General features: G+C 42.6%; 1 protein-coding gene across 1 annotated transcript in view; it reads right to left on the bottom strand.

Annotated features, from left to right (window-relative positions):
* Positions 1 to 24021, bottom strand: part of LOC111979057 (calponin-3-like) — a 39072-nt gene that overhangs the window by 9621 nt on the left and 5430 nt on the right. The window contains exons 2-6 of the mRNA XM_070449102.1: positions 7111 to 7232; positions 6568 to 6634; positions 6295 to 6432; positions 5775 to 5971; positions 1235 to 1394 (exon numbers count right to left, since the gene is read on the bottom strand). Coding sequence (XP_070305203.1) covers positions 1235 to 1394; positions 5775 to 5971; positions 6295 to 6432; positions 6568 to 6634; positions 7111 to 7232 — 684 coding nt within the window. The remainder of the gene's footprint in view (positions 1 to 1234; positions 1395 to 5774; positions 5972 to 6294; positions 6433 to 6567; positions 6635 to 7110; positions 7233 to 24021) is intronic.

The raw sequence follows: 24021 nt of genomic DNA on the forward strand, positions 1-24021 counted from the left end.
TAGGCCGCCCGCCAGTAGAAGCCGCACCGCCAGTCAGAGCCGCCGCAGAGACGCCCGCCAGTCAGAGAGCCGCCCGCCCGATCAGGAAGCACGCCAGAAGCCGCCCCGCCAGTCCAGGGCTGCCAGAGCCGGCGGTCCGGCACCGCCCGGCCAGTCCGGAGCCGCCTTTCAGTCCGGAGCTGCCTTTCAGTCCGGAGCTGCCCTCAGTCCTGAGCTGCCCTTCAGTCCGGAGCTACCCCTCAGTCCTGAGCTACCCTCAGTCCGGAGCTTGCCCTTCAGTCCGGAGCTGCCCTTCAGTCCGGAGCTGCCCCTCAGTCCGGAGCTGCCCGTCAGTCCGAGCTGCCCGTCAGTCCGGAGCTGCCCGTCAGTCCGGAGCTGCCCCTCAGTCCTGAGCTCCCCTCAGTCCTGAGCTGCCCCTCAGTCCTGAGATGCCCTTCAGTCCGGAGTGCCACTCAGTCCGGAGATGCTTTTCAGTCCGGAACTGCCTTTCAGTCCGGAGCTACCCCTAGTCCTGAGCTACCCTCAGTCCGGAGCTGGCCCCTCAGTCGGAGCTGCCCCTCAGTCCAGAGGCCGCCATCCGCTCCAGTGGCGCTCTCTACAATGGTCTCAGTCCGGGACCCGCTGCGAGGGTCCCCGCACCAGAGGCGCACCAAAGCGGGTAATGACTATGGTGGAGTGGGTCACGTCCCGCACCCGAGCCGCGCGCCGTAAGAAGGCCACCCGGACCTCCCTTCTGTGTCAGGTTTTGCGGCCGGAATCCGCACCTTGGGTGGGGGGGTACTGTCACGCCCTGGCCTTAGATATCTGTTTTCTTTATTATTTTGTGTAGGTCAGGGTCGTGACATGGGGGATTTATGTGTTTTGTCTTGTCTAGGGGTTTTGTATGTTTATTTGGGGTTGTTCTAGTCAGCGTGTTTGTATGTCTATGGTTGCCTAGATTGGTTCTTCAATTAGAGGCAGCTGTTTTCTATTGTCTCTGATGTGGGAACCATATTTAGGCAGCCATATTCTTTAGGGATTTCGTGGGTTATTGTCTATGTGTTAGTTTGCTGTGTCTGCACTGTTATTATATAGCGTCACGTTCGTTTTGTTGTTTTGTATTAGTTTGGTTAGTGTTTCTTCTTAAATAAATAGAAGAATGTATTCACTTCACGCTGCGCCTTGGTCCTCCTCTCTCCTCCATACAACGAACGTGACACTGTGGTAATATGCTATTGTGTTTAGCATGACTCACCTGCAGCCCAATGACACATTGTCCAGCCTTCATTTTCTCCTCGTCGAAATGCGCGCGTCCTTTGTCCGCGTACTTCACAACCGAGGTCACACAGTTGGAGTTTGAACCTTTGGTTTTCGCCTGTTGCATGGTAAGAGACAAAGTAACAAAGTCAGTGTTGCTTGCAGTATTACATAAATGTTTTTACTCACTAATTACAACTGTACTGTAAGCCTACACAGTGGTGCATGGACATCTCAATCACCAGCAATTCAATAAAAAACCAGTGTTTGTTCGACCACGGATTTCAGCCAAACAACAAAACAAACCAAAACCAATGTTTGCATCTTTTTCATGTCATGCTCTTCCATGGCACCGTGGTGGTGTTATGGCACATGGTTATATTGAGGTCACGAACAACTCAGGGTTCCACATTCACCCCAGTCTAACCGAGAACCTACCACACAGCCAGGGACAGCAGTGTCGCTCTGGACCTGGGTCATGTTTCCATTCTCAAACAGGTCATTGGCCTCAAAGATATCGTTGGGACAGAAGGCCAAACTTCAGAATGGCTCGGATGAAATTCCCCAGATTTTCCAGCTAGAAGGGAACAACAAAGGAAATCAGACTCGGTTCAGTCTCGTTATTTAGTCTTGTCGAATAAAAAGCATTTTCGCCTTTGTGAAATGCGTAGCGTACAGTATATAATATCACATCTTTTATTTTGTTTCACGTACCTTGTGCCAGTTGAGTTTGGAGTGGTTGATTTTCTTGATGGAACCAGGCTGCAGTTTGTTTATCAGCCTAAGGTAGAAGAAAAGAGTAAAACTCTTACCAGTTTGATATGAAACATAAAACAGATTCTCAACTAGAGCAATGAAAAATAATACACTGTTCCTAGTTGGTAGTGAAAATAATGATAGAGAGATTAAGATCACAGAGCTAATCCTCTGTAGGCCTTTTCAACACCTGATCACTGTTATAAAAAAATATAACATCCTGTATTAAGTCTACTGGAGTGATCATCTATCGAGGAAGTGACTAAAGTATTCCCCTACATCCTCATAGCTTGACTGAGGCGAGACAGGTTGAAGTCTAGGGCTTGTAAACAAAAAAATATGAACAGGGCAAAACATCATTCACATGTTGGGGATGATAATACAACCTAACAATATGGATTGGACAAATGGTATAATATGTATAAAACCTAAAACATTTAGAATACATATAATAGTAAATCCACACAGATCCACTTTGTTGTAGACAGAAAAACATAAAACTAACTTCGCAGAGGATGACTCCGTCCTTAAGGCCTTCTGGAAGTTCTCTCCAATGGGCATGCCGTCACCTCCAATCCAAAAACGAGCTCCTCCTCCTTCTGCAGGTATACTTCCCTGCGATCTGGAAATATAAAATAATTATGTAACTCCACCACTCTTCATTTTAACCTCTCTAGGCCAGGGGGCGGTATTTTCACATCTGGGATGAAAAGCGTGCCCAGGTAAACTGCCTGCTACTCAAGGCCCAGAAGCTAGGATATGCATATTATAGTAGCATTTGGATAGAAAACACTCAGAAGTTTCTAAAACTGTTTGAATGATGCTGTGAGTATTACATAACTTATTTGGCAGTCTAGTGTGCTGTTGTGGTTGGGGCGCGCGACCTGAAAGCTCGCTCCACTTGTTTTTTATCCGCTATTGAACGCAGTCTATCCCGTCTCAAATTTTATCGATTATTTGCATTAAAAAATACCTAAAGTTGTATTAGGAAAGTTGTTTGAAATGTTTGGACAAAGATTACAGGTAACTTATTAGAATTTGTGAGGTCATGTGCACGAGTTGGAACCGTGTGTTTCTGGATCAAAACGCGCGCAAATAAATGGACATTTTGAAGATATAACGACGGAATTAATCGAACAAAGGGACCATGTTTGATGTTTATGGGACATATTGGAGTGCCAACAGAAGAAGCTCTTAAGGTAAGGCAAAATTATCGTATTTCTGAGTTTTGTGTCGCGCCTGGGGAAGAAATATTGATTGTCTGTGGTTTGTTTGATGGGGTGCTGTCCTCAGATAATCACATGGTTTGCTTTTTGTAAATCTTTTGAAATCTTTTTGAAATCTGACACCGTGGCTGGATTAACAAAATGTTAAGCTTTTATTTGACATATGCATGGTGATTTTCAAGAATGGTTAAATATTTACAATTCTGTAGGTTTGAATTTGGCGCCCTGGCACTTTCACTGGATGTTGGTCAGGTGGGACGGTAGCGTCCCATCTAGCCTAGAGAGGTTACAATAGTTCAAAATCAAACCCTGACCCCTAGACACTTTGTGGGGATATGACAGGTTTGGATAGGTAGGCTATACGACATCAATACCACCTTAGCTACAAGTGGGCAAGGTCGAGCAATTACCATAGACTTCGATCCGAACGCAAACCCAATCCTAACACCAACCAAAATAAGCTACACACTTAAGGTATCTTGTGAATTTTGATCCAATTTTAACCACAATGTAAGCCTAAACCTAGGACTCTTTATGAACTCCATAATCTTTTGGTATATATGTTCTTTCTACTTGAATTTTGTATTATAGTTGATGTGTGTATTCTGTAATTCTGTAATCAGGGCTCATTTGTAAAAGAGACCTTGGGTCTCAGTATGACTGCCTGATAAATATAAGGTTAAATAAATAATAAATTATTATGCCTGTGTGTGACACAGGGAGTGAGTCTGTGTGTTCTAATAGCCTCTAGGCAGAGAAGCAGTGTTTATGTTAAGTGTAATGCATTAGTCTGACGTCAACAGATTGCTTAGTTAAAGCATGAGCAGCACACCATTCAATAGTTATAACTCGTGGTTCATTTGGGCCCAGCCGCGCCCACTCCTTGGGAAAGTTAGACTTAGGTCGCTTTAAGGGTAGACTTGCACAATAATTTATAGCAGAACATTTGAGAAAGCATTATACAATTAAAACAAAGAAAAACAATTCTGATATCCATTCTATTCACTCATGTATTTTCTTAAAGAGAAAGCACTTGAGGTAACGCTCAGTTCTGTCAAGCAAAGGCTCAAGTTCACTGAAGGCCAAAGCCGATCTATCACATATGCTAAAGGTCCGTTTTTTGGAAACAACTCTTCTCTCCTCTCCCTCACATCACTGCTGTGTGGCTGCTGCCAGAGTGGTAAGACACACAAGAAAATGACATGAACCGCTGCCCCTGCCTGAACCCTGGCTTTAATGGATGGCTCCACAGATTCCATCCAGACTAACACTGTTGCTTTAGCCCAATGACTTGAAGAGAGAGAGAAAGACAGACAGACAGACACACAGCACACAAACGGAGATAGAAAGACTCCTGAGATGTCCTGAGCAATGAAGTGTCTTAAACTTCCATGAAAACATCACAGAGACAACTTACGTGAGATAGGGAGGGAGACATTAGAGATATTTGCCCTCAGCCATCTTAATGAGCTTTCATAGGGCTGCTTGGTTGAAGCCCTGGGCTTCCAACTGTGATGTACATATTTTCAAATCAATCAAATTTTGTCATCACATACACATATTGAACAGATGTTATTGCGGGTGTAGCGAAATGCTTGTGGGGCACACAGTGTGTTGTGAAATCTGTGAATGTATTGTAATGTTTTAAAATGGTATAAACTGCCTTAATTTTGCTGGACCCCAGGAAGAGTAGCTGCTGCTTTGGCAGCAGCTAATGGGGATCCATAACAAATACAAATAAAAATGTTCTTTGGGTGTTGGACCATTCTTGATACACACGGGAAACAGTAGAGCGTGAAAAAATTAAAAAACAGCAGCACTGCAGTTTTTGACACAAACCAGAGCACCTGGCACCTACTACCATACCCCGTTCAAAGCCACTTACATATTTTGTCTTGCCCAATCATCCTCTGAACGGCACACATACAATCCATGTCTCACGGCCTAAAAATCCTTCTTTAACCTGTCTCCTCCTCTTCATCATCTACACTGATTGAAGTGAATTTAACAGGTGACATCAATAGGGGATAATAGCTTTTACCTGGATTCACCTGGTCAGTCTATGTCAAGGAAAGAGCAGGTGTTCCTCTGTAAATATTTTTGGGGGATGTACTACATGTCTACTGCTGTAATATCATTAAGTGGATATTTTGGGGGATGAGATCCACTTATGACATTATCTCTGTGTGTCACGCCCTGGCCTTAGTTATCTTTGTTTTCTTTATTATTTTGGTTAGGTCAGGGTGTGACATGGGGGATTTATGTGTTTGGTCTTGTCTAGAGGTTTTGTATGTTTATGGGGTGTTTTCTAGTCTAGGTGTTTGTATGTCTATGGTTGCCTAGATTGGTTCTCAATTAGAGGCAGCTGTTTATCATTGTCTCTGATTGGGAACCATATTTAGGCAGCCATATTCTTTAGGGATTTCGTGGGTTATTGTCTATGTGTTAGTTGCCTGTGTCTGCACTGTTATATATAGCGTCACGTTCGTTTTGTTGTTTTGTATTAGTTTGGTTAGTGTTTCTTCTTAAATAAATAGAAGAATGTATTCACTTCACGCTGCGCCTTGGTCCTCCTCTCTTCCTCCATACAACGAACGTGACACTGTGGTAATTGCTATTGTGTTAGCATGACTCACCTGCAGCCCAATGACACATTGTCCAGCCTTCATTTTCTCCTCGTCGAAATGGCGCGTCCTCTTGTCCGCGTACTTCACACCGAGGTCACAGTTGGAGTTTGAACCTTTGGTTTTCGCCTGTTGCATGGTAAGAGACAAAGTAACAAAGTCAGTGTTGCTTGCAGTTTTACATAAATGTTTTTACTCACTAATTACAACTGTACTGTAAGCCTACACAGTGGTGCATGGACATCTCAATCACCAGCAATTCAATAAAAAMCAGTGTTTGTTCGACCACGGATTTCAGCACCAACAACAAAAACAAACCAAAAACCAATGTTTGCATCTTTTTCATGTCATGCTCTTCCATGGCACCGTGTGTGGTGTTATGGCACATGGTTATATTGAGGTCACGAACAACTCAGGGTTCCACATTCACCCCAGTCTAACCGAGAACCTACCACACCAGCCAGGGACAGCAGTGTGCTCTGGACCTGGGTCATGTTTCCATTCTCAAACAGGTCATTGGCCTCAAAGATATCGTTGGGACAAAGGCCAAACTTCAGAATGGCTCGGATGAAATTCCCCAGATTTTCCAGCTAGAAGGGAACAACAAAGGAAATCAGACTCCGGTTCAGTCTCGTTATTTAGTCTTGTCGAATAAAAAGCATTTTCCCTTTGTGAAATGGTAGCGTTACAGTATATATCAACATCTTTTATTTTGTTTCACGTACCTTGTGCCAGTTGAGTTTGGAGTGGTTGATTTTCTTGATGGAACCAGGCTGCAGTTTGTTTATCAGCCTAAGGTAGAAGAAAAGAGTAAACTCTTACAGTTTGATATGAACATAAAACAGATTCTCAACTAGAGCAATGAAAAATAATACACTGTTCCTAGTGGTAGTGAAAATAATGATAGAGAGATTAAGATCACAGAGCTAATCCTCTGTAGGCCTTTTCAACACCTGATCACTGTTATAAAAACAATATAACATCCTGTATTAAGTCTACTGGAGTGATCATCTATCGAGGAATGTGACTAAGTATTCCCCTACATCCTCATAGCTGACTGAGCTGAAGACAGGTGAAGTCTAGGGCTTGTAAAACARAAAATTGAACAGGGCAAAACATCATTCACATGTTGGGGATGATAATACAACCTAACAATATGGATTGGACAAATGGTATAATATGTATAAATACCTAAAACATTAGAATACATATAATAGTAAATTCCACACAGATCCACTTTGTGTAGACAGAAAAACAATAAAACTAACTCGCAGAGGATGACTCCGTCCTTAAGGCCCTTCTGGAAGTTCTCTCCAATGGGCATGCCCGTCACCTCCTCAATCCAAAACCGGAGCTCCTCCTCCTTCTGCAGGTCATACTTCCCTGCGATCTGAAAATATAAAATAATTATGTAACTCCACCCACTCTTCATTTAACCTCTCTAGGCTAGGGGGCGGTATTTTCACATCTGGATGAAAAGCGTGCCCAAGGTAAACTGCCTGCTACTCAGGCCCAGAAGCTAGGATATGCATATTATTAGTAGATTTGGATAGAAAACACTCAGAAGTTTCTAAAACTGTTTGAATGATGTCTGTGAGTATTACATAACTTATTTGGCAGTCTAGTGTGCTGTTGTGGTTGGGGCGCGCGACCTGAAAGCTCGCTCCACTTTGTTTTTATCCGCTATTGAACGCAGTCTATCCCGTCTCAAATTTTATCGATTATTTGCATTAAAAAATACCTAAAGTTGTATTAGGAAAGTTGTTTGAAATGTTTGGACAAAGATTACAGGTAACTTATTAGATATTTTGTAGTCATGTTGCACGAGTTGGAACCGGTGTTTTTCTGGATCAAACGCGCCAAATAAATGGACATTTTGAAGATATAACGACGGAATTAATCGAACAAAGGGACCATTTTTGATGTTTATGGGACATATTGGAGTGCCAACAGAAGAAGCTCTTAAGGTAAGGCATGAATTATATCGTTATTTCTGAGTTTTGTGTCGCGCCTGGGGGAAGAAATATGATTGTCTGTGTTTGTTTGATGGGGTGCTGTCCTCAGATAATCACATGGTTTGCTTTTTTGAAATCTTTTGAAATCTTTTTGAAATCTGACACCGTGGCTGGATTAACAAAATGTTAAGCTTTATTTTGACATATTGCATGTGTATTTTCAAGAATGTTAAATATTTACAATTCTGTAGTTTGAATTTGGCGCCCTGCACTTTCACTGGATGTTGGTCAGGTGGGACGGTAGCGTCCCATCTAGCCTAGAGAGGTTAACAATAGTTCAAAATCAAACCCTGACCCCCTAGACACTTGTGGGGATATGACAGGTTTGGATAGGTAGGCTATACGACATCAATACCACTTAGCCTACAAGTGGGCAAGGTCGAGCAATTACCATAGACTTCCGATCCTGAACGCAAACCCAATCCTAACACCAACCAAATAAGCTACACACTTAAGGTATCTTGTAATTTGATCCAATTTTAACCACAATGTAAGCCTAAACCTAGACTACTTTATGAACTCCATAATCTTTTGGTATAATTGTTCTTTCTACTTGAATTTTGTATTTATATTGATGTGTGTATTTTCTGTAATTTCTGTAATTCAGGGCTCATTTGTAAAAGAGACCTTGGTCTCAGTATGACTGCCTGATAAAATAAAGGTTAAATAAATAAATAAATATTATGCCTGTGTGTGACACAGGGAGTGAGTCTGTGAGTTCTAATAGCCTCTAGGCAGAGAAGCAGTGTTTATGTTAAGTGTAATGCATTAGTCTGACGTCAACAGATTGCTTAGTAAGCAGTGAGCAGCACACCCATTCAATAGTTATAACTCGTGGTCATTGGGCCCAGCCGGCCCACTCCTTGGGAAAGTTAGATTAGGTCTGTTTAAAGGGTAGACTTGCACAATAATTTATACAGAACATTTGAGAAAGCATTATACAATTAAAACCAAAAGGAAAAACAATTCTGATATCCATTCTATTCACTCATGTATTTTCTTAAAGAGAAAGTCACTTGAGGTAACGCTTCAGTTCTCACAACAGAAGGCCAAAGCTTTTCAACTGAAGCCAAAGCCGATCTATCACATATCGTTCTAAAGGTCCGTTTTTTGGGAAAACAACTCTTCTCTCCTCTCCCTCACATCACTGCTGTGTGGCCTGCTGCCAGGAGTGGTAAGACACACAGAAAATGACATGGACCGCTGCCCCATGCCTGAACCCTGGCTTTAATGGATGGCTCCACAGATTCCCCAGTCCAGACTAACACTGTTGCTTTACCCAATGACTTGAAGGAGAGAGAGAAAGACAGACAGACAGACACACAGRCACACAGAACGGAAGATAGAAAGACTCCTGAGATGTCCTGAGCAATGAAGTGTCTTAAACTTCCATGAAAACATCACAGAGACAACTTTACGTGAGATAGCGGAGGGAGACATTAGAGGGATATTGCCCTCAGCCATCTTAATGAGCTTTCATAGGCTGCTTGGTTGAAGCCCTGGGCTTCCAACTGTGATGTACATATTTTCAAATCAAATCAAATTTTGTTCATCACATACACATATTGAACAGATGTTATTGCGGGTGTAGCGAAATGCTTGTGGTCCTAGCTCCATCAGTGCAGTAGTATCTAACAATTCACAACAATACACACATGTAAAAGTAAAAGAATGGAATTAAGAAATATATAAATATTAGGATGAGCAATGTCGGAGTGGTATTGACTAAATACAGTAAGAATAGAATACAGTATATACATATACATGAGATGAGTAAAGCAGTATGTAAACATTATTAAAGTGACTAGTGTTCCATTATTAAAATGGCCAGTGATTCCATGTCTATGTATATAGGGCAGCAGCCTCTAAGGTGCAGGGCTGAGAAACTGTGTGGTAGCCGGCTAGTGATGGCTATTTAACAGTCTGATGGTTTTGAGATTGAAGCTGTTTTTGATGCACCTGTACTGACCTCACCTTCTGGATGATAGTGGGGTGAACAGGCCGTGGCTCGGTTGGTTGATGTCTTTGATGATCTTTTTGGCCTTCCTGTGACATTGGGAGCTGTAGGTGTCCTGGAGGGCAGGCAGTGTGTCCTCGGTGATGCGTTGGGCAGATCATACCACCCTCTGGAGAGCCCTGCGGTTGTGGGCGGTGCAGTTACCGTACCTGGCGGTGATACAGCCTGACAGGATGCTCTCAATTGTGCATCTGTGAAAGTTTCTGAGGGTCTTAGGGGCCAAGCCGAATTTCTTCAGGCTCCTGAGGTTGAAGAGGCGCTGTTGCGCCTTCTTCACCACACTGTCTGTGTGGGTGGACCATTTCAGATTGTCAGTGATTTGTACACCGAGGAATTTGAAGCTTTCCACCTTCTCCACAGCGGTCCCGTCGATGTGGATAGGGCCGTGCTCCCTCTACTGTTTTCTGAAGTCCACGATCAGCTCCTTCGTTTTGTTGATGTTGAGAGAGGTTATTTTCCTGGCCCCACTCTGCCAGGGCCCTCACCTCCTCCCTGTAGGCTGTCTCGTCATTGTTGGCAATCAGGCCTACTACTGTTGTGTCGTCTGCCAATTTGATGATTGAGTTGGAGGCATGAGTGGCCACGCACTCATGGGTGAACGGGCAGTACAGGAGGGGGCTGAGCATGCACCCTTGTGGGGCCTCTGTGTTGAGGATCAGCGAAGTAGAGGTGTTATTTCCTACCGTCACCACCTGGGGTGGACCGCCAGGAAGTCCAGGAGCAGTTGCACATGGCGGGTTTCAGACCCAGGGCCCTGAGCTTAATGATGAGCTTAGAGGGTACAATGATGTTGAAGGCTGAGCTATAGTCAATGAACTGCATTCTGACGTAGGTATTCCTCTTGTCCAGATGGGATAGGGCAGGGTGCAGTGCGATGGCAACTGCATCGTCTGTGGATCTATCTATCTATTTTACTGCCTCATTGCCTGCATCCGTAATGGGTCTGCGGTCAAACAACCACCCCACATCACTGTCAAACGCTCCCTAAAACACTTCAGCGTCCAGGCCTTTCTAATCGACCTGGCCCGGGTATCCTGGAAGGATATTGACCTCATCCGTCAGTAGAGGATGCCTGGTTACTCTTTAAAAGTTCCTTCCTCACCATCTTAAATAAGCATGCCCCATTCAAAACATTTTGAACCAGGAACAGATCTGGCCCTTGGTTCTCTCCAGACCTGACTGCCCTTGACCAGCACAAAAACATCCTGTGGCGTTCTACATTAGCATCGAACAGCCCCCACGATATGCAACTTTTCAGGGAAGTTAGGAACAAATATATACAGTCAGTTAAGAAAGCCAAGGCTAGGTTTTTCAAGCTGAAATTTGCATCCTGTAGCACAAACTCAAAGTTCTGGGACACTGTAAAATCCATGGCGAATAAGAGCACCTCCTCCCAGGCTAGGATACACTGTCACCACCGATAAATCCACTATAATTGAGAATGTCTATAAGCATTCTTCTACGGCTGGCCATGCTTTCCACCTGGCTACCCCTACCCCGATCAACAGCCCTCCACCCCCCACAGCAACTCACCCAAGCCTCCCCAACTTCTGCTTCACCCAAATCCAGATAGCCGATGTACTGAAAGACCTGCAAAATCTGCCCCCCTACAAATCAGCCGGGCTAGACGATCTGGACCCTCTCTTTCTAAAATTATCTGCCGAAATTGTTGCAACCCCTATTACTAGCCTGTTCAACCTCTCTGTTGTATTGTCTGAGATTCCCATAGATTGGAAAGCTGCCGCGGTCATCCCCATCTTCAAAGGGTGAGACACTCTAGACCCAAACTGCTACAGACCTATATCTATTCTACCCTGCCTTTCTAAGGTCTTCGAATGCCAAGTTAACAAACAGATCACCGACCATTTCGAATCCCACCGTACCTTCTCCGCTATGCAATCTGGTTTCAGAGCTGGTCATGGGTGCACCTCAGCCACGCTCAAGCTACTAAACAATATCATAACCGCCATCGATAAGAGACATTACTGTGCAGCCGTATTCATCGAGCTGGCTAAGGCTTTCGACTCTGTCAATCACAACATTCTTATTGGCATACTCAACAGCCTTGGTTTCTCAGATGATTGCCTCGCCTGGTTCACCAACTACTTCTCAGACAGAGTTCAGTGTGTCAAATCGGAGGCCTGTTGTCCGGACCTCTGGCAGTCTCTATGGGCGTGCCACAGGGTTCAATTCTCGGGCAGACTCTCTTCTCTGTATACATCAATGATGTCGCTCTTGCTGCTGGTGATTCTCTGATCCACCTCTATGCAGATGACACCATTCTGTATACCTCTGGCCCATATTTGGCCACTGTGTTAACTTCACTAGGGTAGGGGGCAGCATTGGGCATTTTGGATGAAAAGCGTGCCCAAATTAAACTGCCTGCTACTCAGCCATAAAAGCTAGAATATGCATATAATTAGTAGATTTGGATAGACAACACTCTGAAGTTTCTACAACTGTTTGAATGATGTCTGTGAGTATAACAGAACTCATATGGCAGGCAAAAACCTGAGAAAAAATCCAACCAGGAAGTGGGAAATCTGAGGTTGGTAGTTTTTCAACTCATGGCCTATCGAATACACAGTGTCTATGGGGTGGGTCATATTGCACTTCCTAAAGCTTCCACTAGATGTCAACAGTCTTTAGAACCTTGTTTGAGGCTTCTACTGTGAAGTGGGGGCGAATGAGAGGGGATTGAGTCAGAGGTCTGCCAGAGAGGCATGAGCTGACCACGCGCGTTCACGTGATAGTTAGCTTGCGTTCCATTGCAATTCTACAGACAAAGGAATTCTCCGGCTGGAACATTATTGAAGATTTATGTTAAAAACATCCTAAAGATTGATTCTATACATCGTTTGACATGTTTCTACGGACTGTAATGGAACTTTTTGACTTTTCGTCTGCACCTAGTGATCGCGCCTCATGAATTTTGATTACTGGGCTAAACGCGCAAACAAAAAGGAGGTATTTGAACATAAATGATGGACATTATCGTACAAAACAAACATTTATTGTGGAACTGGGATTCCTGGGAGTGCATTCTGATGAAGATCATCAAAGGTAAGTGAATATTTACAATGCTATTTCTGACTTCTGTTGACTCCACAACATGGCGGGTATCTTTATGGCTTGTTTTGGTCTCTGAGCGCTGTACTCAGATTATAGCATGGTGGGCTTTTTCGGTAAAGCTTTTTTGAAATCTGACACAGCGGTTGCATTAAGGAGAAGTTTATCTAAAGTTCCATGCATAACACTTGTATCTTTTATCAGTGTTTATTATGAGTATTTCTGTAAATTGACGTGGCTCTCTGCAAAATAACCGGATGTTTTGGAAGCAAAACATTACTGAACGTAACGCGCCAATGTAAACTGAGATTTTTGGATATAAATATGAACTTTATCGAACAAAACATACATGTATTGTTTAACATGAAGTCCTATAAGTGTCATCTGATGAAGATCATCAAAGGTTAGTGATTAATCTTATCTCTATTTCTGCTTTTTGTGACTCCTCTCTTTGGCTGGAAAAATGGCTGTGTTTTTCTGTGACTAGGTACTGACCTAACATAATCAGATGGTGTGCTTTCGTCGTAAAGCCTTTTTGAAATCGGAAACTGTGGTGGGATTAACAACAAGTGTATCTTTAAAATGGTGTAAAATACTTGTATGTTTGAGGAATTTTAATTATGAGATTTCTGCTGTTTGAATTTGGCGCCCTGCACTTTCACTGGCTGTTGTCATATCGATCCCGTTAACGGGATCTCAGCCTAAAGAAGTTAATTGAAATGCATTCCAGGTGACTACTTCATGAAGCTGGTTGAGAATATTCCAAGAGTGTGCAAAGCTGTCATCAAGGCAAAGGGTGGTTACTTTTAAGAATCTCAAATATATTTTTATTTGTTGAACACTTCTTTGGTTACTACATGATTCCATATGTTTTATTTTATATTTTTGATGTCTTCACTATTAGGTGTGTCCAAACTTTTGACTGGTACGGTACGTTTCGTGTCTGAGCCGTTGAATTGCGACTCCACTTTGTCTCTGTACTGACGTTTTGCCTGTTTGATTGCCTTACGGTGGGAATAACTACACTATTTGTATTCAACCATATTTCCAGTCACCTAGTCATGGTTAAAAGCGGTGGTTCGCACTTTCAGTTTTGCGCGAATGCCTTCCACGGTTTCTGGTTTGGGTAGGTTTTAACAGTCGCTGTGGGAACAACATCCCGTCACTGTGTCCTTGTAAGCGTCAATGTTATTCTCAGAGGCTACCCGGAACATATCCCAGTCTGCGTGATCAAAACAATCTTGAAGCATGGATTCCGATTGGTCAGACCAGCATTGAATAGACCTTAGCACGGGTACTTCCTGCTTGAGTTTCTGCCTATAGGGAGGGAGGACCAAAATGGAGTCGCGATCTGAGGGCCTTGTAGGCACCTTGAAAAGGCGAGTGGCAGTGATCTAGTGKTTTTCCTAAGCGAGTACTACAGTTAAGGAGTTGATAGAACTTCGGCAGCGTTTTCCTCAAATTTGCTTTGTTAAAATTCCCAGCTACAATAAATGCAGCCTCAGGATATGTGGTTTCCAGTTTTCATAAAGTCCAGTGTAGTTCCTTGAGGGCCGTTGTGGTATCAGCTTGAGGGGGAATTTCCACGGCTGTGACTATAACCGAAGAGAATTCTCTTGGGAGGTAATACGGTCGGCATTTGATTGTGATAGATTTTAGGTAAGGTGAACAAAAGGTTCTGTATGTTATCACAATCGCACCATGAGTAGTTAATCATGAACTATACACTCCGCCTTTCTTCTTCCCGGAGAGTTCTTTATTCCGGTCTGTGCAATGAACTGAGAACCCAGCTGGCTGTATGGACGGGAGAGTATATCCCGAGAGAGCCATGATTCCGTGAAACAGAGTATGTTACAGTCTCTGACATCTCTCTGGAAGGAGATCCTCACCCTGAGCTCGTCTACGTTATTGTCCAGAGACATTAAGCGAGTAATATACTTGGAAGCGGTGGATGGTGTGCCCGCCTCCTGAGTCAGACTAGAAGTCTACTCTGAATACCTCTTCTCCGTCCGCGGCGACTTGGAGCAGCCTCTGGGATAATTTCAAGTGCCCTTGGGGGTACGAACAAAGGGTTGAATTCGGGAAAGTCGTATTCCTGGTCGTTACCGCCGCTCTGATATCCAAAAGTTATTTCCGGATGTATGTAATAACACAAAAAACGTTCTGGGCTAATAATGTCAGTAACAACACACAAAAAAACGAAATACTCCAAAGTTGCTTAGGAGCTAGAAGCAGAGCTGCTCTGTCGGCACCATCTTGCTGCTTTCGCTAATTAATGAAGAGAAAGCACTCAGGGGCCGCATGTGCACCTCAGAGTCCATGTAATCTTATTCATTATGATCTAAAAGGCTAAACTGATCCTAGAACAGCACTGAGACGCTTGATACATACGGCTCTAGGGCTAATTATCGACTAAGGAGGTATTGTTTTTCCTTGCTGCGCCACAGGAGCAGCCCAAGTAAGTTATGGTACAGTAACAACCCTGGAGTCAGTAGTTTCCCCATACAGAAGGAATGTGGAATAGCGATCGACCAGGTTTCTTCCTCGCAGCTCGAATTACTGTAGTGCATCCTCAGTCTGGCACGCAAGCACAGATCTGACTGCCTCATGGGGAAACCAGAGGGGTTCAGACACTACATACAGTGTACCTGGATATCAAGGAGAAAATCTGACTCTTACAAGGTCTTTGGACAGGAAAATGCAAACCCTATTGATGGCTGTGTAACAAAAATGCAAATGTTCACAATTTCCCAATACAACCTCAGTGTGGAAATATATAAATAGATATTTTTTTTAAATGAATTATTATTTCACTAAATATTTCACAAACAGAGATTGTGAGCCATGGGCTATTGACTTCCATTAAAATGTATGGAATAAAAGGTTAGGTATCGAACCTGAACCATACAAAGATATCTCAAAGTAACAAAACCTCCAAGTTTTTATCAAGCTCAAAAACAAAAAGCCATTGGCAATACCACTGGTCTGTTTTCATTGTCTGAGTCAAGCTACCACAATGTCAAAACAGACCCTCTTCAAGGTCTGTGTCTGTGTGTGTGTGTGTGTGTGTGTGTGTGTGTGTTGTTGTGTTGTGTTTAGCTGGGAGGAGCCGAGGTAGATCCAAGAGATCCCTCATCTGCAATTTATTAAACACACACGCTGCACTTGAGTGACACACACACACACACACACACACACACCACACACACACACACACACACAACACACACACACACAACACACACACACACACACACACACACACACACACACACACACACACAACACACACACACACACAAACCAGCACCTCTTGCTGCCTATGGTGAAAATAAGCAAACAAGTAGAGGTTTTCCAGAAGTGTTCCAGAGCCATCTGTGATAGGCCTAATCCTCCACATTCAGAGTCTAACCTCAGCTGAAAGAAGTTTTCAGTTCTCTCAGAAAGACAGAGGGCTGAAATCCCATCAACCTCACACATAACAACTCCCACTTTAACTGTTTCTAACAGTTCATCACCCTTCACACACATAACAAACCAGACTTTTGTGCCTAATAGTTCATCACCCGCCAACATGAGAGTCTTGACAGAGTCAAATCTGAAATCTGTCATCAAGATGAAAAGGGAAAACAATTATTTCAGTATTGCTCAAAGGCTGTGTGTAAGAAAGATGGCCGCCGTTCCTACAAAGACCAGCAGTCCTCAAAAAGGGCAAAGAGTCTTTAATGTGATTAAAAGGAGGGGAAAGTTGGGCCTCCCGGGTGGCGCAGTGGTCTAGGGCATGAGAGCTGCGCCACCAGAGTCTCTGGGTTCGCGCCCAGGCTCTGTCGCAGCCGGCCGCGACCGGGATGTCCGTGGGGCGACGCACAATTGGCCTAGCGTCGTCCGGGTTAGGGAGGGTTTGGCCGGTAGGGATATCCTTGTCTCATCGCGCTCCAGCGACTCCTGTGGCGGGCCGGGCGCAGTGCGCGCTAACCAAGGGGGCCAGGTGCACGGTGTTTCCTCTGACACATTGGTGCGGCTGGCTTCCGGGTTGGAGGCGCGCTGTGAAGCGCGCCTGAAGAAGCAGTGCGGCTTAGTTGGGTTGTGCTTCGGAGGACGCGTGGCTTTCGACCTTCGTTTCTCCCGAGCCCGTACGGGAGTTGTAGCGATGAGACAAGATATTAATTACTAGCGATTGGATACCACGAAAAGGGGATAACATTTAAAAATAAAAATAAAAATAAAAAAAGGAGGGGAAAGTTGATGTGATGTCCCTGAAATAATTAATCCGACTTCGATACCAAGCTGGAAGGGTCAGAGTTCAATGTGAAAGGTAGATAAAGGAAAAAGTGCCCCTCGCAACCTTGTGTCGTGCCAAACAAGCTACGCTATGCTAGCCGTTGCTATGAGACTCAAGTCCCACACAGGGAGTCCTTTTAAAAAATGCCCAATGCAGCCATTTTTCTCTCAATATCAAATCATTTCTGGGTAACAATTAAGTACCTTACTGTGACTGTTTTCACTTAAAATGGCCAAAAAAAGTACAAAAATAGCTTCTTAACAAAGTGCAATTTCTTAAGCAAGAGCTTTGCTAGAACTGTCTGGGAGAGGTCTAAGTGGGGAAGGGAAAACAGAAAATGTGCCATTATTGGCAGAAAGGCTTGGAACTGTTACTTATTGGTCTAACTAATTTACGCATGGTGATGTCACTGTGGATGGTCAAAACTCCATCCTATGGAACGCCGTTTGGGTCTTTGCCTGTCAAAAAAGATACACTTGACACATTAAATAAGCTTTTAATTTTACATGTCAAATAACACAATTCTATTATAGAATGTTGTGTGTGCTGAATTTGCATGTGCACTGTCAAAGCCGTGCAAAAAAGTCTGCAAACAAGCACACACCGGTCACGAACGATGTGTTTACAATACCGCATTGTTAATAAGTCATTATTTGTTTGACCACTACTTCTGGGGTAGCTAGCTAGCTTTAGCTTGGGACCTAGCTAGCACCAATACAACCAGCCTGAAAACAATGACCAGTAGAAACTGCAGTCATTTTCATTATTCTTAGCAATGATTTAGGAATCCTTGCGGGTAAGTATTACCTAGGTAGCCACGTGTTGTTCGCCTATTGAAATGTAACTTCAGTTCATGAAAATAAATAGCTAGCCAACTACGTAACCCCGTTGCCCAAAGCTAACGTTATAAACAGCCAGCTAGCTTCATCTGGTACCTATTTGAAAGTGATGCAGATGGTTACAATTKGTGGAATCATGCCATATTTAGACTAGATAATGTTAAACAAGGTTGGAATGTGAAGCAATGAAATGGGGTATCAGTCTACTCAGTGACACCCACAGAACACAACTGTGAAGAGTTTAGCGTTATCGTGGGACTGTAGCTCTTATCGCGGGATTGTGACTGTGTGAAATCACCTCCCCAGTCAGCCTATTTGTCACGCCCTGACTTTAGTTACATTTGTTTTCTTTATTTTTTGGTGAGGTCAGGGTGTGACAAGGGTAGTTTGTTTAGTTTTTGTATTAGTCTAGGGGTTTTGTCTTGTCTAGGGGTTTTGTCTATCTATGGGAATTTGGTATGGTCTAGGGGATTGTAGGTTTATGGTGGCCTGAATTGGTTCCCAATCACAGACAGCTGTTTCTCGTTGTCTCTGATTGGGGAGCCTATTTAGGTTGCCATTTTTCCATGTTGGTTTTGTGGGTAGTTGTTTTCTGTTTTGTGTTGCTGCACCTTACAGGACTGTTTCGTTTTCGTTCTTTCTCTTTGTTATTTTGTTTAGTGTTCTGTTTTAATAAATATAACATGAACACGAACCACGCTGCGCATTGGTCCGACTACTCTTCATCCGACGACGAAAATCACTACACTATTGTGTGTATTGGTATTCATATTGCACTGTACAGCTTTACCTAAGGACTGGGGATCAACGAAATGGAGTACCACTCTACTCAATACCCAAGATATTTTTWATAAAATAAAATAAAAATATTAAGAAAAAACACAAGGAAGGGGTAACATTAAAGTATTAGAACATGAAGGACAAACAATACAGCATCACTATCAAACATGTATCAGTCTTTCCGCAGCAGAGCCATCCTTATGTGTGAGGGTGCGTGTGCATGTGCATGATAATGATATAAAATATATGTCATAGTTTCCTTTTTCATGATCACAATCTTGTGAAACCCGAACCATCCAAGATCCCCCCACAGTTCCCCAATAGCTGTCCATCAACCATTCGAGACCCCTCCCACAGTCCCCCCTCCCCAGAAAAAAATAAAAATACAATGAATTCCATTCCCCAYCCCCAAGAACCCCCCAATGCACCAACAACCAAGAGAATGAACTAAAGAGAAAAAAAGGAAAAGACAGAAGAAAACAGCAAACAACAATACACATTTTTATTTTATTTTAAATAATACATTTAAAACAAAGGACATCAAGTACAACTGAAATCATAACAGCAATGCCAACTGTATATGCTTGTGGGGATCAACGAAATGGAGTATCAGTCTACTCAATACCCAAGATATTTTTTCCCAACGTCCTCCTCAGAGTTATCAGACTCCAAAACATCCATGCAGTATTGTTTTTCCTCTGGAATAACACTCAATATACATAGTAGGTTGACAATAAATGTGGCTCAATTCAGTTGTTTCATAGTCCCGCAATAAGAGCTACAACACTAATGTTCTCTGGGTGTCACTGAATAGACTGATACCCCACGTCATTGATCCACAATCCATACGTAAGGCTGTACAKTGAAATAAGTATGCCCCCAATGCAATTCTAAAGTCTAATACATCCAGTGTGATCTCAACAGATTTGTTTGTCTTTTGTTGATTTTATATAACCTTGTTTATTATGATCTATTCAATTATAGCATAATTATACTTTTTGTATTCATTTGCATCACTGTCAATGACATACTTTTAATTTGAAGGCTAACCGCAAAGTCCACTATTGTGGCTAAGCCTTATTGTGGCTAGCTTCACATAGATGGTCCGACCTCCATTAATCAAATAACAACAGTTTCATTAATTAGGGTTATTTTTGATGATGACACCTAGCTATATAGTTAGCTAGCTAACTATAGCTACTGAAACAGATTATGTTGTTTTGCTAKGTTTTTGGGGAAGAACATTGTTTGCATCCATGAGCTAGCTAGCTTTTTTAATGACCAGCACTGTAGGTGCGCGAGACAACTTTACCAGCATCATAGCATACGTATCGATGAATCGTTGTGACATGAAATACGAGTGATAGTGTAATCAATGTGTAACAACTACGTAAAAAAGTAATGAACGCGTTAAATTATTATGTGAMGTGCAGTCATATTCAGGTCCTGATTGGTCAACAATAACACGATTTGATGTGTATCTTTTTTTTCTTTTTTACACGCAAAGAACCAAACAACGTTCCAGAATATCCCACCAAAACAACCTGAAATTTCAGGCCGTCTTTTCAACCAGCTCTTACACTAAAAAGTCCATTATCATAATTTTCACAAGTTCACAGTATTATTCCAATCTCAGTGTGGAAATATATACAAAGCACAGGGAAATCACGTTTTTGACTGCCTGGGCCTTTAAAACTTCCCGTGGATGGCTGACAGAGGGGAGTGTGAACAGTTCCTGTTCGGGTCTAGCAATCTCTCCTCTACAGCACAACAATAGCTCCAGTGTTCTTGGGACTTGATAGAGCAGAGCTAGCTAGGCATTCAGAGAGGAAAGAGGGGGAGTAAAGCAGAAATTGATTCATCTTTCTCTTTTCTCAGGCATGCAGAGAAAGAAACCCCCTTGTCTTATACTACCACTCCTGCCCACGCAACTGGAATCATTTCCTGATGGGTCTGGGAAATGGAGAGAACATCTGCACTGAAAAAAGAATGAGAGTGCCGTATTGTAAACGGGCCGCTTCTTATGGATACGACTTTACTGTACTGCATGTTGCAAAAATCACAGGCTTTGTCCTACAAAAACCTCTTACTGTTTGTTACCACAAAACCCACAATCTGTCCAAATATTGGTTATCCATTTATTGGAGAGGAAATAGCATTGAATGGAGCCTTGACAATAGAGACAGCTGGTGAGGCGTTAATAAATTATTAACCTTCCGTGGCTCTGGAAAATGTTCAATGGAGTGGAATGATGCAAGGATGATGAGCGTGAGGTGAGGTAGAAACAATTCACCATGTCTGTTTATGTCGCCCTAGGCCCATTGTCATATTGCTGTTTGTTGTAGTGCTGAGCGATTCACCCATTTTTCCGTTTTTAAACACCTAATTGACCAACTCGGTTCAATTATTTGAATTTCATTTATTTTTTATTTTTATGTGAGCTCAATGCGCACATTGCAAAGTTTCTCTAGAAATACATCAGATCCAGCCTGAACTGTGCCATGTAGTAGAGAGTTGTAGTTTCCAACAGGCCAATTTTCTGCATATATAGTTTAGTGCATAAAACATGGTAATTAACTTCAATGAACATAATCCATTGTGCATCTACGTGTCCGGTCTGTATTTATTTACGCCTGCTACAGAAGAGAGAAGAATGCGCGATCGTAAGGGGATATAGAGAGCAGCTTTTGCTTCGCAAGGTATCTCTACCTRGAAATACATAATCCAAGTGATTGATAGTTGGTATTTATTCAGCAGTCATAAAAGTATGCCTTACTTACTTTGAAGAACTACAAAGTAGTGATTTTGTCAGACAGCAGCTCTATAGAGATGATGAAATAATAAAGTCATCAAATAAAACAAATGTAATATACACCGTTACTGAAATATTGTATTAAAGTAACGTGAATAAATGGTTAATAAGTGATAAGCAGTAATGAGCAGTCACTACCATTATGGGACGTATKAATTGTTTTATTCTGTGTTGTTACAGCACTCAACCCAAATAATCTAAACCAAAATCGAAAATGGTGATATTTTTTTCATAATCGAACCGACTTTAAAAAGCACTAATTGTTCAGCACTAGTTTGTTGACATACAGTAAGAACGTGTTAACATAGTCTCAAGTAAAGCTGGAAGGCGGCCATTTTCCACATTGTGTGAACAATAACGTTTTTCCTTTTCCAATTCAAATCTATCCATCCTCAAAAGTGAGCCATGACTCAAAATGTCACTGTTRTCCTTAGGACATATCCTCCTGACCTAAAAAKAACCAGAAAGGAGAAAAAAAAGGCTACCAATATGTCACAAACAGAAAGTGCTGCTGCTCCATCCTGTGTTTTTCTTGAAGGGCAATTATAGCCCGTGTTTATTTAACAGCACTCAAGGAAGACTCCTTCCTGTTCTCCTTGAGGTGTCAGCGTGGGGTTTAAAGGGCCACTCTGGGACCTCCTCAACGGAGGGAGGATGGCCACGTCAGCACTTTAGAGGAGCGTCAACAAAAACATGACATTCCCTCCCAACAGCCATGCGTGTTGTGGTGGTAGAGTTCATTAAAAAGGGAAGGCTCACACGTGCACACACATAGCCCCCAGTTTGATTAAATATATGAATACTTGAATCTTTTGCATTTACATTCAATTATGCAAAACAGAACAAGTGTCGGGTCTTTCCTGGCAGTTACATGCAAATATTTCCCGACTGATACACTTGAGCATAATCTCTTCAGTCCTCTCTCAAACAACTATCTGCCAAGCCAACACGACAAAACATGTCTTTGTTCTGTGTGGCTGGACATGGGCTACCATTATATACTGTTTTCAGGGGATATATTTTAAGTCCTATGTATGAGGCGTGCACCGTGCACATGATGTTCACCGCAGCCTTATCTGTTGTGAGCAGGAGAGAAAAGTAGCTGCAGACACATAATGCTGCAGATACGATACAAGGACGGTGTGATGAGAGGAGCTTGGCCAAAGTAATTTGAAGTGCGAAAAGGTGTAGGGAAGGTGGCTTGAATTCATCCTTATTGAAAATGACGCAAGTTGCGTCTTCGTAGTGAGATTAACCAGTATGTGTGGAATGTTGAATGTTCACATAAAAGAAGGCACATTCTTGATTACCCTTCTCTTTTCTACGGCCTTCACTTCTTTCTATTTGTTTCCTCGTTCGGTTATTCATGATGTGGATACGTTTGTAGCGGTATAGCCCACTTCTTCTGTATGTACTGTAACTCTGTACTGCATCTCTTAGTAGGGGTGTAGGTTACAGAGGGGGTATAGGTAGGGTGGCAGGTAGCCTAGAGATTGAAAGTGTTGGCCCAGTAACCGAAAGGTTGCTGGTTTGAATCCCGAGTCGACAAGGTGAAAAATCTGTCGACGTGCCCTTGAGCAAGGCACATGTCCATGTGTCAAAACTTCCAGCCTGGTTTTCATAATTGCTGGAGGACTGAAGGTTTAAGCGTCCTGTCCTTGAGCCAGTGCAGATGTCAGGCCATCACAGCACCACTTTATTAAAGTCCTCACTGTGAAGTGACCATACTTATCGTAGGCTTTTGGCTGATATCGTTCAGTACGATAAGTAGCCTATACTAGAGATATGTGAAGTTTGAAATCAAATAAGATTGCTAATATGGGTGATTGTTAATGGGACAATTGTTGGCTACAACCATCAAACTAGTAGTATTTAAAAGGATAATAAAAAATGTGCACATTAATGTTATAAACTTATTGTTCTAATTATTGTGAAAGCATCAATTCAGGCAATTTATTGCGATATGGATTTTAGTCCATATCGCCCGGCTCTACTGTAGCACTAAAGAGAAAGGTATAACCGCAACAATTTCAGCCCTGTATCAGATTCATAATTCCAGCTATTGGCAAAGTTGAAACGTTTTGGACGGTATCAGATAACACAATGCAGGAAGCCACAACTTGCGATATGGCTGAAAGCCAGGGAGAGGGTAATTTACAAAGCAGGCTAATTCACTTTCATCTTTGTTGCAATTACTGGACAAAGCAACGTCCTTTGTAGTGTAGAGCTCTATTGTACTCATGCATGTTAAGTATTCATAAACAGCACAAACAAGCATTTCCTGAGAATTTCCAAATTAATCAAACTGTTAAAGTGCATCACACTAATAAAAGCTAAAAAGGTACATTAAACATTACCTTTCAAC

Source organism: Salvelinus sp. IW2-2015, linkage group LG19 (assembly GCF_002910315.2).
Source record: "Salvelinus sp. IW2-2015 linkage group LG19, ASM291031v2, whole genome shotgun sequence".
NCBI lineage: Eukaryota > Metazoa > Chordata > Actinopteri > Salmoniformes > Salmonidae > Salvelinus > Salvelinus sp. IW2-2015.